The 15170-nt window shown below is 24.7% G+C and overlaps 1 protein-coding gene across 1 annotated transcript; it reads right to left on the bottom strand.

Moving 5' to 3' along the window:
- Positions 1 to 1450: 1450 nt before the first annotated feature.
- LOC145835730 (E3 ubiquitin ligase Rnf121-like) lies at positions 1451 to 13320 on the bottom strand. The gene is made up of 8 exons (XM_082943436.1): positions 13205 to 13320; positions 12769 to 12907; positions 12421 to 12562; positions 8779 to 8933; positions 7101 to 7224; positions 6826 to 6930; positions 3638 to 3791; positions 1451 to 2467 (listed from the first exon to the last, which is right to left on the bottom strand). The coding sequence occupies exons 2-8, from the start codon at positions 12882 to 12884 to the stop codon at positions 2274 to 2276; spliced, it is 990 nt and encodes a 329-aa protein (XP_082799562.1). The 5' UTR covers positions 12885 to 12907; positions 13205 to 13320; the 3' UTR covers positions 1451 to 2273.
- Positions 13321 to 15170: the final 1850 nt, after the last annotated feature.

Here is a 15170-nt window from a genome sequence, read left to right as displayed (position 1 = left end):
CTGACTAAATCTGACTTTTTTTTTTAACTTTATCCAATATCCTGACTTTTGTCATTTTTTTAAATTTTTGCTGACTTTTCCTGACCATTAGGCAACCCTGCATAGAATAAGAAGAAATTTCTTATAAACCGTTTGTAGAAAGAGTATTTTTATACATACATAAAAATCGGGAGCGGGTCAAAATTACACGAGGGGACGAAATTGCACGAAGAGAATTTTGCACCAAGGGTCATTTTTTCACGAGACACAATTTTGCACGGAAGGTCATTTTTGCATGGGAGTTAAAATAAAAACAGAAAAATTATAAATAAAAAATAAAAAGAAAAAAAACTTAAAAATAAACAAAAAGAAAAAAAAGATACTGAACGAGGGTAGGGGTTAGGGGTAAAAGTTATAGTAAAAATAGAAATAACTAAATAACTAGTAAAATTATTATTAAAAAAACAAGAAAAATAAATAAATAAAAATAAATTAAAAAAAAAAGCTACCGAATGAGGGTAAGGGTTAGGGGTAAAAATGATAGTAAATAAAATAAATAAACTTAATTAATAAAAAAAAATTACATAAATAAAAAAACTAAAAATTATTAAAAATTCAACCTGTGCAAAAATGTCTCCGTGCAAAATTGTCCTCTCGTGCCAAAGTGACCCTTCGTGCAAAAGTATCTTCGTGCAATTTTGTGCCCTCGTGCAATTTCATACACTCGAGCAAATTTGACAGTTACCTATAAAAATCACAGAATTAAAAAAAAAAGGTTTTCTGAATTTCTTCCAGGTTTTAAAAATACAAGTTTAAATAGAATAGTCTAAAACAAAATTCAAGGTATAAAACTGTCTTAAATAGAATAAAAACATAAGAAAACACTTTATAATGTTACTTTAAATGTGTTCCATAACATGTAAAATTCTAAATGACATAAAAAGCCTGGGCTAATGACGGTATTTAAAACTTCCTGAATTGAACGTTGCAAGATCGAAACCCATGGCCGACACATATACAAAAAGATTTTTCATAGCTAATCTAAATTTTATCATTTTACACATAAATATTGTTTAATGTTTCAGGTCATTCTAGCTTTTAAGTGATTTTAGTCTATAATTTAAGGTTTTTCCTGAATTCCCGGTTTTCTGGCAGCCCTGGTGCAGCGTGGTTCTAAAGATCGAAGTGGTTTAATCAAAACTTTTTGTTAACAAATGTATAAATAAATAAATAAAAACTTCAAAGCGTAGTGTTTTTCATTACTTAATTTAACAATAAGCTAATAAATAGGCACATTAAACTATGTAAACTTTAAATTAACTTTAATATCTAAAAAAACTAGTAACCAAACTATTTTTATTAAAGGGAAGTACTAGTAACTAGACAAAAAATGACAACTCAAAATGCATGTTATACTCTTACTTAACTAAAAGATAACTAGTACTTTTTTATAGAAATATGTTAATGTTAAAATAATTAAGTTTATCTTTAAATAAAAACTAAATTTAATAGAAATGTTGTATAGAAGAAAACAAAAAACGTATATATAAATTGTGCAACATATTAAAATAATTTCACATAAAATATACTTTATAAACGTATGAAAACAAATTTAATTTTTTTTCACACACATAGAAAAATATTTAAAATGTTCAAATTACAATCACAACAAAATCAACCGGCATTAAAAAAATAGTTAAGATTTTTTATACATGATTTCAACTTAAACATTTTTATTAAGCAGAATTTTTATTATTCTTACTTTGTTTTAATATCTAAATTAGGGTTTCTTAAATTTTTGTTCAAAAGACCCCCTTTAAAGAAATTAAAAAAACTATGGCCCCCTCCAATACGATTACTCAAAACTACCATTAAAAAAGCCTACGACTTTTTTTTTGCTCTTCATCATCAACTCCAGAATATCTAGTGTAAGTTTCAAATTATGACCTCATATAGTTGCTATTGTGAAAAAATACCTAACTGCTTGTGAACAGTAAACAACTTTTTAAATTACCCCTAGTTTAATAACGTAGTGTTCATATGTGTAAAATATATTTTATAGAAAAAAAATGTATAGGTGTCTCTGTTAGATTTTATCAAATCAATCTCAACAGGATTTATATAGATATTTTTAGTATAAATATTAAGAATACATAAAACAATATTAACAACTGAAGTATATTTTTCTCCATTTTTTTTGAGAGAATAACTAGTAAACACATGATTAAACTAAATTTTAATTGGTTAACCTTTCAAATTTTGACATATAACATTCAACTTATCACTGTATTTAACTATTTTATATCAGTCCATCCAAGTTCGTAATAAATAAAATGTATAAGCATAACTACAATTGGTTGCCAGCAAACCAGGTATCTTACCCAATCAAGAATATTACCATACAATACATCATGACGTTGCCAAGGTGAAGGGAACATGCGTTTCAAATCAACTTTTTCCTTACAGTAAGGACAAGTTTCTTTTTTACCTTTTGAAAAACGAAATTTAAATACACTATTTAATTTTTATAAAAGAGATACCAAAGCTTATATTCTATTAAACCTAGAAACAATAAAAATTTAAGTCAGTAAATAAGATTAATATTAAATATTATAGTAAATACTAAGAATATAAAAAATACAGTAAAAACCGTAGAATACAAAATATTTTAGTTTGTTGTATAACTCTTATTTAACACCCATTAATTTTTAGGATATTTTGAACACAATAAATATTAATATAATACAACATTTATTTCTAATCTTTTTAAATAAGATTTTAGTTTCAGTATTATAATATTATTTTTGCAAACATTTTTTTTACTTCAAACAAAAAATCCGTCTAATTTTTACTAATTTGAACGGTCTTTAACTTGAAAAAACTTATTTTTTCTTAAAAAAGGTTGTTGCAATAATTTAAAAAAAGACAATACAAATTTTTCAGAGCCTTATTTAGATTAAAATTTGATTTTTAATTAAAAGTTATGGTTAAACCACAAAAGAAATTAAGTTAAGTATAATATAAGTAAAGGTAAAACAATAACAACTATCTACCTAAAGAAGGGGTGGGCAAAATTTTCAGTCGGGCGCCAGATTCAATAGAAAACTCTTTTGCGGCCGGACTTTGTAAAATAAAAACTCTTTGGCCTCATTAATATAATAAATTTTCGTACAAAAAACTTTTTAAATAAAATGTAGAATAAAATGATCGTTTAATAAGCAATACAGTGGATTGAAAATCAAATTGAGATTAAATGTTTGTATATTTTTTACGAAAAAATTCAACTTTATTTTTACACAAGTAATTTTCAAGCTAAAAATATACTTTGAGGACAAAATTTTTCTTGGTGGCCAGATCCAGCCCTTAAGCCGTACGTTGCAAACCTCTAACTTAACATTGAGCAAAAAATATAGACAAACTAAACAACGACTGATTATAAAAGATTTAAGGTCAAACTTGTTACTATATAGAAAATAAAACTTTTTTTTTGAAAATTTATTGAAATTACACCAATATTTTTTATAGCTTTTTACTTTGTCTCTTATTTAGATATTAGTCAAGAAATTGTCAGTATATATGTTGTTTAAGAGTAACTGTCTTAAATTTTATGTAAGCTAACTAATTTGAACAAGTTAATCTTATAAATTTAAAAACAAACCAACGATACACCAGCCCCTAATACAGCTTTCATGAAATTTATGGTCACAAGACAATGTAAAAACTCTTTCAATATTACATTCTAGTTGACATCCACAAATTGCACAAACATTTAAACTGAGTTGGCGTGTTGAAATTCCAGTCTTTTCGTAATACTATAACAAAGTACGTTTAAGTACTATTTTATTACTATCATTTTGATCAAAAGCTATTTTGTTTTGGTACTAAATAAACAAAATGATTAAAAAGCTTTGTTTAAAAGTTAATATATATAATACAGTTCAACGACTTTACTGTTTTCATACTACTCATACAATTTATCGAATCTAAATAAAAATTATTCAAACAGAAAAGAAACAGACAGCAATTCATCTAAAAATACTTACAAAAACAGTGTTAGCAAAAGTTGTCAGTATGAGTTTATTTAAAACCTTAAAATTATTATTTTCACGTTATGCTTTTATAATTCTCTATTTAATTTTAAAATCACTTATAGCATTACCCCTTTTGCTTGCACACACAATGTTAACAAAATACTATAAAAATTACTTTTATAAAAGCATTAAAGCTTTAAAAACACAAAAAAAAAGACGATTTTAATCTTTATAAAACAGTGCTCAACTTTAAAAAACTTGTAATTAAAACTTATAATCTTTAAAAATATACAATTAAATATAGTAAAAAAATCTTAAATTAGAATAAAAATCCTACAACATTTAAAAAACACTGAGTTTACTTTTTAAATCAAAATGTTTGTGTTATTATAAATAATCTTAATCACAGTAATTAGTGATCTACCGGATCTAAAAAACAAATCGGATCTTAGCTGAGATTTGGCCAGATCCGGATCCAGTCGATTGGAAAGACAAAGCTTTCCGGGATCAGCTTTTTTCAGTTTTTACTTTGAGTGTTATATTTTTGCTTAGAAAACTTTTATCTAAAGAAATCTTAACTGCTCTTAAGCGCCTTTTAAAATTCTAAAAAATCAATCAAAATTGTTGTTTTTCGACAGTTTATAGAATTCATTAATTATAAACATTTATTTTAAAGAGGAAGGCATATATGAAATGAAAGTATATTTCAAACATTTGTGTGAACAAAAAATTAACGTATATTATTAAGACTATAATTGAAAATAAGAGTTGTGAAATTGTCTAAAATGTTTTGATTACTGGTTTTATTAAAAAAAAACAATAAAAAATACAACATTAAAGTAAATAATTTTGAAACTGAACTTAGCCTAAAAATCTTAGCTTTGAAAAAAAAATAAAACTTTAGAAATAGTGCTCAGCACTACGTGGCTAAGAAAATTGATTCCAATTATATTTTTACAGATGAAGTGTGGCAACTTATAAGCCACACTATTGCAATGCTTAAACCTTTTTGCATAGTAACGCAGCAGTGTAGTAGAAACAACGCATTGTTATTTAAGTTATCGTATAAGTAGCTTGAAATCATATCCTAAAATTTAAACTGAGATTTCGTATACATAAAAAAATTGTCAAGTTTGTACAACATTTAATTTTTTTTTTTTACTGTTCAAATTAAAATAGTGTAACAATATCATTGTGTTTCTTTTTTAACAAGATATGTGATTTAAAAAAAATAAGGGCATATTGGCTCGGTAAATCACTTTTTCACAATTTATTCATACTGTACTTAGTTTTAATTAAACTACAAATTGCTTTTTACATGTTTTTAAAACTCAAAATAAATTTTAAGATATAGCTGGTAAAAGTCAGAGACTACAATAGGCTCCTTATGGGAGGCGCAAACTAAAACAGCAAATAACTAGAAATCACTAAAAATCAATCTTCTTCTACTTTTTTTGAGATAACTACTTCAAACTTTTAGGAAATGTTCCTTGCAATGATCTGGATCATAAATTCAAAAAAAAGATCTGGATCATAATTAGTGGATTCGGTAAACCACCAACAGCAATCAAATAATACTTAAATGATATGTTAGAGCAGCGCTAGCCGCAAGGAGGACTTATTTGAAATCAAAACTATCAAGTTAATATAAATTTAATGGTACAGAAGAATATAAAATAATAAATAAGAAAACATCAATAATTAAATAACTCAATCTCTAATCATTTCTAAGAAAAACTAGCCTGATTTTATAAAAAATAAAACTAGCCTGAGTGCTCTGAATTTTTCAAAACTTCAAACTAGTCTGAGTAAGCTAAATAAATGTGTGGTAATCATGTATTCATTCAAATCATTGAGTATAAAACACAGTTTATATATAGGTTTACATACTTCTAACATATAGTTAAAAAGGGTGCACGACGTTTCTAATTCTAATAAATCTGAGTTATTGTGAATAACTTTTTTATTGTAAATATAGTTTTAAATTTTTTGTTATTATAATACTATTATATAGACTTTATGTTTTTTTATTTAGGAAATGGCTCCTTAATTTTTTTATTAGAATTTGAATAGTCAGAATTTATACTGCCGTAAATTGAATTTTAATGTAACTAGTAAGCAGCTTTATAGACTTTCTTTGAAAATAAGTTATTTATCTATATGTTTTACATTTACAGTTCACAGATTATACATAGTTGTTGAATTATGTAACATAAAGGTCATTTTAGCTTATTTGTATTTATATTCGTTTTTGTTTCAGATTGTTTGTTATTAACAAAAATTCTAAATAAATGATAAGATACCATTTTTCGAAAGTTACCTAACTTTTTTTCCTACTTGATAAACATTAAACTTTTGCTGTTTTTTCATCGCTGTACTTGTAGTAGAATCAGCCGTAAAATTGAACGTAAATGATCAAAGAATTATCTAAATCAAAAATCAAAAAAGAAATGGTGTGGTACCTATGGTAGGTTTTCATAGTCATGAGTGCAATTGTGTATAAAGGTTTCGTACAGTAATTATAAAAATTAAAACTAATAACATATATTAATTCCAGGCTTATTTTTACATTGTTAGTCTTTATTAATATTCAAAAATAGTTATATACTATCAAATTAAATAAAGATAAAATTGTATGGCCGGTGTAAATATTAATGTTTAAAATATGGCCAGTAGATACAAAGGTAGGAAAGGTAGTTGTTATTTACAAACTTATTGAAAGGGAAGTTTTAAAACTAAGTGATTCTTAGAAAATTGTGATTTTGCATATTTTAGTTTAATTCACAAAATAAATAGAGAATTTTAAGTAACTCACACCAATAGTTGATGCCATTGATTCTGAACAAATTTCAGCAAAATCTCTAGTAAGAACTCCATAATAAAGTCCGTATGATATTGATCGTATACTAAAACTGACTGCCTAAAATATTATGTTAAATTTTTTTTAAGAAAACACTAATGAAAGACTAGTAAAAAATAGGGAGTTAAATAAATTGGAAGCTGAAAAAAAACAGTATTCAAAACTATTATAGTAAACATTAAAAAAATTAAAAAAAAATATTAACTTTATACATATCAAAGCTAACAAACAATTTCAGGTGATATGAGTAAAAGCATGTTGAATCCGAAGAAAGTACAAAAGAAAGAAATATATCCGACCATACCAACTATGCTACTAATTCTAAACATTGTTAAAAACCATCCATAAACAGTGCTGTAAATTTAAAATGTTTTTGAGTTAAATTTCAATCAAACTAAAACTAAATTGCTATCGATTTGTTAAAAATTAATTTTAAAAAATAAGAAATTATTACTTAGATTTTTATTTTAAATTGGTTAAATTGCCCAATAAAATTTCATATAAAAAAGATATGAGGTAGAAATAGTGAGATAACACATAAGATAAAAGATAAAGATAGTGAGATAAAAGATAAAGATAACAGACACATATAAATTTTAATTTAATTAACTTCAACTAAAAAAAAAAGATAAAGTAAGTACTATAGTTTATTCTTTAAATATTTTCTACAACATAAGTGTAATGATTTAATAAGCATACACTATACAAAAGTAACCAATAAAGTTTCAAATAAGTATTTAAGGTATAGATAATAAAATCTTTAACTTTGGGTAGGTATCAAATATAAACATAGGTATAAAATATATGCAAAGGGTCACTTTTGCACGAAGTATGACTTTTTCACAAGAGGTCACTTTTGGTCGAAGACTCTTTTACACAGATTGATTTTTTCAAATTTCTTCTTATTATTTTTTTCTTCTTTTTACTTAATAACTTTTTTTCAACTATCATTGTTATCCCTAACCTTTACCCTCAGTAGCTAACTTTTTTTTCTTATTATTATTATATATATATGACTTTTTTTTTATTAATACTTTCTAGCTTTTATTAATTTTTTATCATTATTATTTTTTTTACTATCACTTACCCTTGGTTGGTTTTTTTTTTTATTTTACTCTCGTGCAACAGTTTCTTCGTGCATATTTGACCCTTTGTGCATATGTAACCCGCCACATAATTATCTATTATTATTGGTACGTGGGTTAAACAAGCGCAACATTCAAAATTAGATACAGTATAATAAGATAGGCTTTAAAAATAAGTTAAAAGACATAATACTGAGTTATCAAACTACATATAGAAACTAAAAGACGCAAACAAAGACTACAATTTAAAATGGGAAATACTTCGCAGAACTAGAACAAAACTGAAAACAACAAAAAATGTAATTTATGTCGCCTAGAAAAAAAATATATATATAAAAATTAAAAAGAGTCATCGCTAAATATATCAACCCTGTCTTTACATCAAAAGTATGTATTTTAAAAGAATAAAAACCAATAACAAAAATTGCAACAAAATAAAACTAAAAATAAGAACAAACAAGACAAAAGTTAACTTGTACAGAAGTTGATTTTAAAAATAGCTAACTAAAATTATTCAAATATAATATAATTAACGCGTCAAAATGTCTATTTTTGTGATTCTTTAAAAAAATTACTGTTAACTTTATTATTATTCTGATGAAACGCTAAATGCGTAGAAACTATAGTAAACAAATCGAACATTAGTTGTTTTTTGTATTATCAATATTATCGTTGCTATATCAGAATTTTTAAATAACCATTATATATAGTTTAATGAATTTTCTTACTTACTCTAAAATTTTTCCATATAAGAACATATAAACTACTAAAATATGTGCATTATAAACTTTTTTATTTTTTGTGTAATAAAAAAATAAAATACCTTGGTGTATTACCATGTAATGGCTTTTGTCTTGCCTTTCTAACAACAAACATTGTTGCTATTGTGTATACAATCCATGTTGACAGAAATGGGAACCAGTTTGCCTTTAAGCCTAAAATTACAGGTATAAACCACATTCCAATTAATGTACACGCCTATATAAAAAGTAAATTATATTAAGTTTGGTTAAATATTCTAAAAACTAAACATGAAAAAAAAAGTTCAAAGTTTATATGATTTTTTTTTACTTCTTTTGTATTAACTTTTGAGTTTAATTTTATTAAAGTTTTAAAATAAATGAGTTTTACAATAAACGATCACTTTATTTTTTTAGACTAAAACACAACTTAAAATCAAACAAAAAAAAATTTTAACTGTTTTTTTTTTTACTTTTTCTGTGTAAGTTTTCAAAAAAATTTTGTATAATTTTTAAAATGAATGAATTTTCCAATAAAAAATAACTTTGTCTACTTATACTAGGGTTTCCCAAGTTGGTCATACTGCTCATGACAGATACTCAGCGGGCCATGAGCAGCAGAGGGGCCATGTGCACTTAAGGTGCCACAGGGGGGCCATGAGGTCATAAATTGAAACTTATATTAGATGTTCTAAAGATGTTGATGAAGAGCAAAAAAAAAGTCTTAAGTGTTTTTGATGGTAGATTTGAAACTTACACTAGGTATTCTGGGGTTATTCAAGAAGAAAAAAGGTCTTAGTTGCTTTTAATGGTAGTTTTTTGAGTAGTAGGGGGCATAGCTTTTTTAATTTCTTTAAAAGAGGCCATTTAAAAAAAAAGTTTCAGAAACCCTGATATAGACCAAAACACATTTAAGAATTAAAATACAAAGAATGTGGTAAACTTTTTCTGTGAATTATTCATAACTTCTATCTAACTTATTAACAGATGTTTTGTGTTTTTGAAATTTGGTCTGTTGTAATATTTTATTTTTTAAACTCAAAGTATTTTATACATCTAAATCAGGCTTTCACAAAGTGGGCCAAGTAGACCCATTGGTGTCCATGAGATCATAATTTTAGTCTTACACTAGATATTCTGGAGTTGATGATGAAAAATAAAAAAAAGGTCTTGGGTGTTTCTAATTGTAGTTTTGTAACTTACACCATATATTCTGGACTTAATGATGTACAGCAAAAAATAGTTTTTGGTGTTTTGAGTAATCCTGTTGGAGGGGGCCATTGCTAATTTATTAATAAGTTTATTTATATCATGCAGTATTTTTATATTGAGCAGTTTTTCTTAATCTATTTTTAATATTCAAAAAATAAGTAATTAAAATAAATATTTAATTAAAATAAATTAAAAAATTTGGTATGTAATTAAACACTATTAAACAATATTAAATTGTTATCAATTAAAATAAATTATTTAATTTAAAAATAGTAAAACAAAAAACTTTATGCACAAAAAAAAAATAGTCAAGTTTGTATATAAAAACTGCTATACCATTTTTAGTATTTAACCTTAATCTTTAAGAGTGTTTTCACGCAGAGGAATAATCACAAAAATTAATTTACTTATGAAAAAGTTAGCATATTAAGCATAACAACGAGGAAAAAAACTATATAGGATCCGCTAAAAGACAGTTCGAAAACAGGTGTTATGAAGACATGCAAAGCTCAAGAAAAAGTATAAAAAGGATAGCATAAACTTAAGTAGTTACAATAATAATATAAAAGTAAATAAACTGAGCTAAGTATTTAGCAGTCACTTATTATTTAGTAAGAAGAGCCTACCTCGAACAAAAGTGGTTTTCACTCATGGTGTCTATCTATCTTGGAAGTCACCTCTGACTTTCATTCAACAGAGGGTTAAAGTCAACACAGACCTTTACATTAACATTACTTTAGTTTCCAGTTTTGAAAAAATTAAAAAGATATTTTTAAGATAAGAAGCCCTTTCCATTTCAAAACAAAAACTATGCTATTCTAGCCACTATATGCTACTTTTTACATCTATGGTTATATGTTTAAAACTAAATCTGATGATACCATCCAAAACCTCAATAAAATTAAAAACAGGTAAAATAAACATATTTTTAGAATTTTGAATAAAAAGTTGTGGCCTCCTACATTGCCTGATTTAAATCTATTAGATATTTTTTGTGTTAAAGTTAAAACAAAGCATTTTTTTCTTTTTTCTATCCAAATGTTGATTCTTTGAAGACATATTTTCATAGAGTAAGTAAAAAAAACATGAAAAACAAGTGTGCCTTGGTCGATAACTTCAGTAAAATAACAATAATATTCCTATGAAGTTAAAGATATCACATAAAAAATATATAGTTTTATTTTATTTGTCACCTTTCTAATAAGATTTTTAACCATTCTTCATTTATGTTTTTTTTGTTAATAAAATGTTTTGAGTCAATCAAAAAGCTTATTATCAACCTTGTGTCACACTAAACCGCTGTCATAAATAATTGACAAGTATTTTTTACTTGATCATCTCTCTGTGTGAAACACTTGTAAAAAAAGAATACTATATATATTGTTACATTATAAGGCTCCTAAGCACAGTGAAGATATCTAAAATTAAATAATTTTTATTCTAACTATTATTCTTATGGTTTAATTCCACTTGTTAGTATTAAAAATAAAAAAGATAGCTAAAACATACGATTTTTAAATCTAAGACAAACAATTATACAGATTTATTTTTAAAGTTTAAACACTTATGAACACTTATGTAAACAGTAGAATAACTTATTGTTACACTATTTAAAACTATCAAAGACAATTTTTTTAAGAAATTATGTTTAAACTATTGTTTTAAACTATATGTGAGATTTATCAAATGTAAAACTTTTTTTTTTAGAAAATTAAATATTTTGTGACACTTAAATAAATTCTTTCAAACAATATAAATAAGACTAAATTTTTCAGAACAACATATATTTCAAAACAAAATTGTTTTAACATTTTTGATTTAATTAAACTTGAGGCTATTTGTATTTAGTATACATAAATTTTTGGATTATACTGTTTCGTTGTTTTCTTAAATTGTTTTATAACTTGTTGCTCTGTTTTATTAATTTGTTAGTTGCATTGTAATAAGAAGTACTTATGTATTGTTAATTACTTTTTGCTTTATTATTAATTACATTGATTGCATTTTCACTATATAAGCTAGATTTGAAATTTTATTTTTATTGCTTAGTATACAACTGGCGGAAGAAGCATGAAATATAAATTGTTCTGAAAAATTGAGTCTTATTTATATTGTTTGAAAAAATTATTTTAGTGTAAAATAATGTTTAATTATCAAAATATATAATAATGAAAAAAACTAATATTTATTAAAAACAAAAGTTTTTTTGAATATCTTAATCAAAAGTTACATAAATTATGAAAAAATTTTATATTAGAAAATTATACCTTTGCAATAACATAGTAAATAAAATACAATAATTTAAGTTATATAAAGTTACTTTTAAATAATATATATTATCAAATTCTAGAATTTAAAACATTGTGAGATTATACTGTATTGTGTCACAATTTTAGTTTAAATAAAAAGGTAGTTTAAACTTTGTACCAGCAATCTACGAGCACTGTACTAGTAAACAGTGATTTTAACTTTATTTACATAAAAAAGTGTAAACTGGATACTTGTAAACTAACATTGTAAGACCTTGTGTAATTTTTTTTCCAAAATTCAAGTCCTAAATGTGAAACAATAAAGATTATGATACAAACAACAATCATTTCCATATGAATTTTGCTGTTTTTGTTTTGTTTTTCCATAAATTGATTTTTTTCAATCCTATTTTTTGCAAAATATTGTTATGATAACTTAATTTAAACTTAACTATTTTTAAACTTTTAATGGCATAGGGAGTAGAAATTTTTTTTGTTTTGTTTTAAATAATATTTTTTAGTAATTAAACTTCAGATTGCACAAAACATATAAATGTAAAGATATTCAAACTAATCTAATACTTTCTATATCAATTCTACAAATAACCATACCTATTCATGTTATTCTGAGTTAAGTTTGGTTTTTTAGATGGATCTTCATAATCTACTACATAACCTCTATTTATTAAGTTTTGAAACTGACTTGGAATTTCTACAGTATCATTCATTGTTTAATTTCTAGCTTATTGAGCTGAAAATAATTCAAATATTTAAACAGTTAAATTTTAATCTAGTAAAAACTGAACCTTAGATCATTTAGCTTAAAGTTTAGTATACCTTGTATGCTAAACTGTCTACTAGTACTGGTTACTGTATACTATACAGTAACCACTTGCTAATTTACACACTCTTGTTTAGTTACATATTAAAGAATTTTCAAAAAAAAAATTAAATACTTATAATAATGTACAAATTAAATTTATTTTATGCATTGAATTACTAATATTCACAGCTTTTTTATACAAAAATATTTTATAAACTAACTCACCAGTCAATATCTTTAGACTTTTTAAAAATATTTTTCTTGACTAATGGATTAACATTTGATTGTGCTTTATTGTACAATAAATTTTTAAAGTTAAGAACAATTTTAATTCAGACACTGAAACAAATAAGTAAGTTCACAAAACAAACATATGATACAGTACTCCTACACTACTTATGAATTTGCTGAATAAAGCAACCGCTCAAAAGAATTTTTTTCAGCAAAATTATGCAATGATATTAAATAAAATCATGCATAAACATTATACAAATCTTATTGGTTTTATTAGTAAACATTTCATTAATCCTCATTTTAATTTTTTTTTTTGAATTGTTCTGCTGTAGCACTTGCTTTACACAGAAATTGTTTAAATTTTTTGCGTGTTGCCTTTAATTCTTCAGGGTGCTCTTAAGCACCAGCTAAAGCTATGGAATAACATAACTGTGCGTTTAAATAGATGGTATATTCATTATTTTTGGTTTTAAACCAATTTAAACTCTTCTTTTCTTCTAAAAATCTTTCTTTATCAGTTTTATGATAAAACTTTAAAGCTTCAGACATGTTAGTGGGTTCAAAATCATTGTTGGCTGCTTTAACTTCCTAAAATAATTTCTGAATATTAAGCAATTGTTTAAACATCAATTGAAATAAAATTGCTAAGTCTTTGTCCTTTTGTAAATCAATGTAGAGTTTTTAAAAAATTCTATAACCAATAATTTTTTTTCATTTTCAAATCAGCTTTCATAAAAGCATTTCTTTCATTTTCTCTGATATGAGCTTCCATAGACTATATAATCAGAAATCAGCCAATTTAGTATTTATATTTGCTACCTCTCGTTTAGTTACACAGTTTTGCTGTGGACACAAAGTGTTTAGATTTGCAAGACTGTGAAGTGTTTTACAAAGATCTGATATTAAAAATATTATATAATATTTTCATGTGTCTTTATTTAAGATGAGTATTTTTTTTATGTAGCTTTTGTAATCATTACTAATGGCATAAATGAACACAGATTAGTTAATGTTTGTATACAAGAGAACTAAAAGCTATTATATAAATAAAGCTTAATATAACAAATAAAAAGTACTATAAACTTATATATACTTGTTTTGTGAAGTCTCTGGATGGTAAGAGAGGCTTTCCACTTTACGTATGTGCCAAATATAAGTTTAGTATTATAAAACAAACTTTTGCCTGAAACAACCGTTTCAAAAGCGTTCTAAATACTTTAATAAGCCAGGCATTTTATTCAATGAAAAGTAATTTTATAAGTAGAATAACAAAACTAAACAAAATTATATATTATGTAATGTTACCATAAGTAGTACATGTTAATAAACATGGAATTTATTTTCACATATTGAAACACAATATTTCAATAAAATGTTTTAAGTGATGCAAACAGGCACTTTATAATTTTTTCCATTTGTTTAAAGCAGTTATTCTTAATCTGGGGGTAAATTATCTTCATTAAAAGCTATGTAAATTTAATTTTTGTTAATTATTGTTTTCATTTATAAGTTGGTATTTAAATGTATTTTTTTTCAGTTTACTTACTTTTTAATTTTTATATCTAAAAATCTAAAAGTTCAAAATCTCCTTTTTTTAATTAAACACTGCCTAGTAAATTACCCGATAAAATAAATAAAATCAAGGACCACTGGTTTAAAATTTCCCATTTTTTTTATTTCAAATTTCCATTCTTTCTTGTTACATAATTTAAACCCTTTTTTCAAACTGTATTTGTTTTTGCTAATATTTCCTAAAAAATTTTACAATACCTATTGAACTTTACCACACGATTAATAACAACATTATCAGAGACAACCTACAACCGGTTTAGTCCTTGTTAGTATTAATCAGGCAGGCATAGTCACAAGAAACCGCTATTGGAATTTTACCTAGCGGGCTTCAGTACAAAGTACTGATGAGACCTTTTTGGATAAAGTTGAAAAAAATGACATAGCT

Source organism: Thalia democratica, chromosome 5, assembly GCF_965202585.1.
Source record: "Thalia democratica chromosome 5, ktThaDemo2.hap1.1, whole genome shotgun sequence".
NCBI classification, from domain to species: Eukaryota; Metazoa; Chordata; class Thaliacea; order Salpida; family Salpidae; genus Thalia; species Thalia democratica.
This window is presented reverse-complemented; position numbering and strand designations above follow the sequence as displayed.

Bases quoted from the DNA above. Each gene is read 5' to 3' on its own strand.
- LOC145835730 (XM_082943436.1), bottom strand. From the start codon at position 12,884: ATGAATGATACTGTAGAAATTCCAAGTCAGTTTCAAAACTTAATAAAT. The intron at 12,563-12,768 runs GTATGGTTATTT...TGCAAAAAATAG, and splicing joins ACTCAGAATAACATGAATAG to GATTGAAAAAAATCAATTTA. The intron at 7,225-8,778 runs GTATTTTATTTT...TTAAATTTACAG, and splicing joins TTACATGGTAATACACCAAG to CACTGTTTATGGATGGTTTT.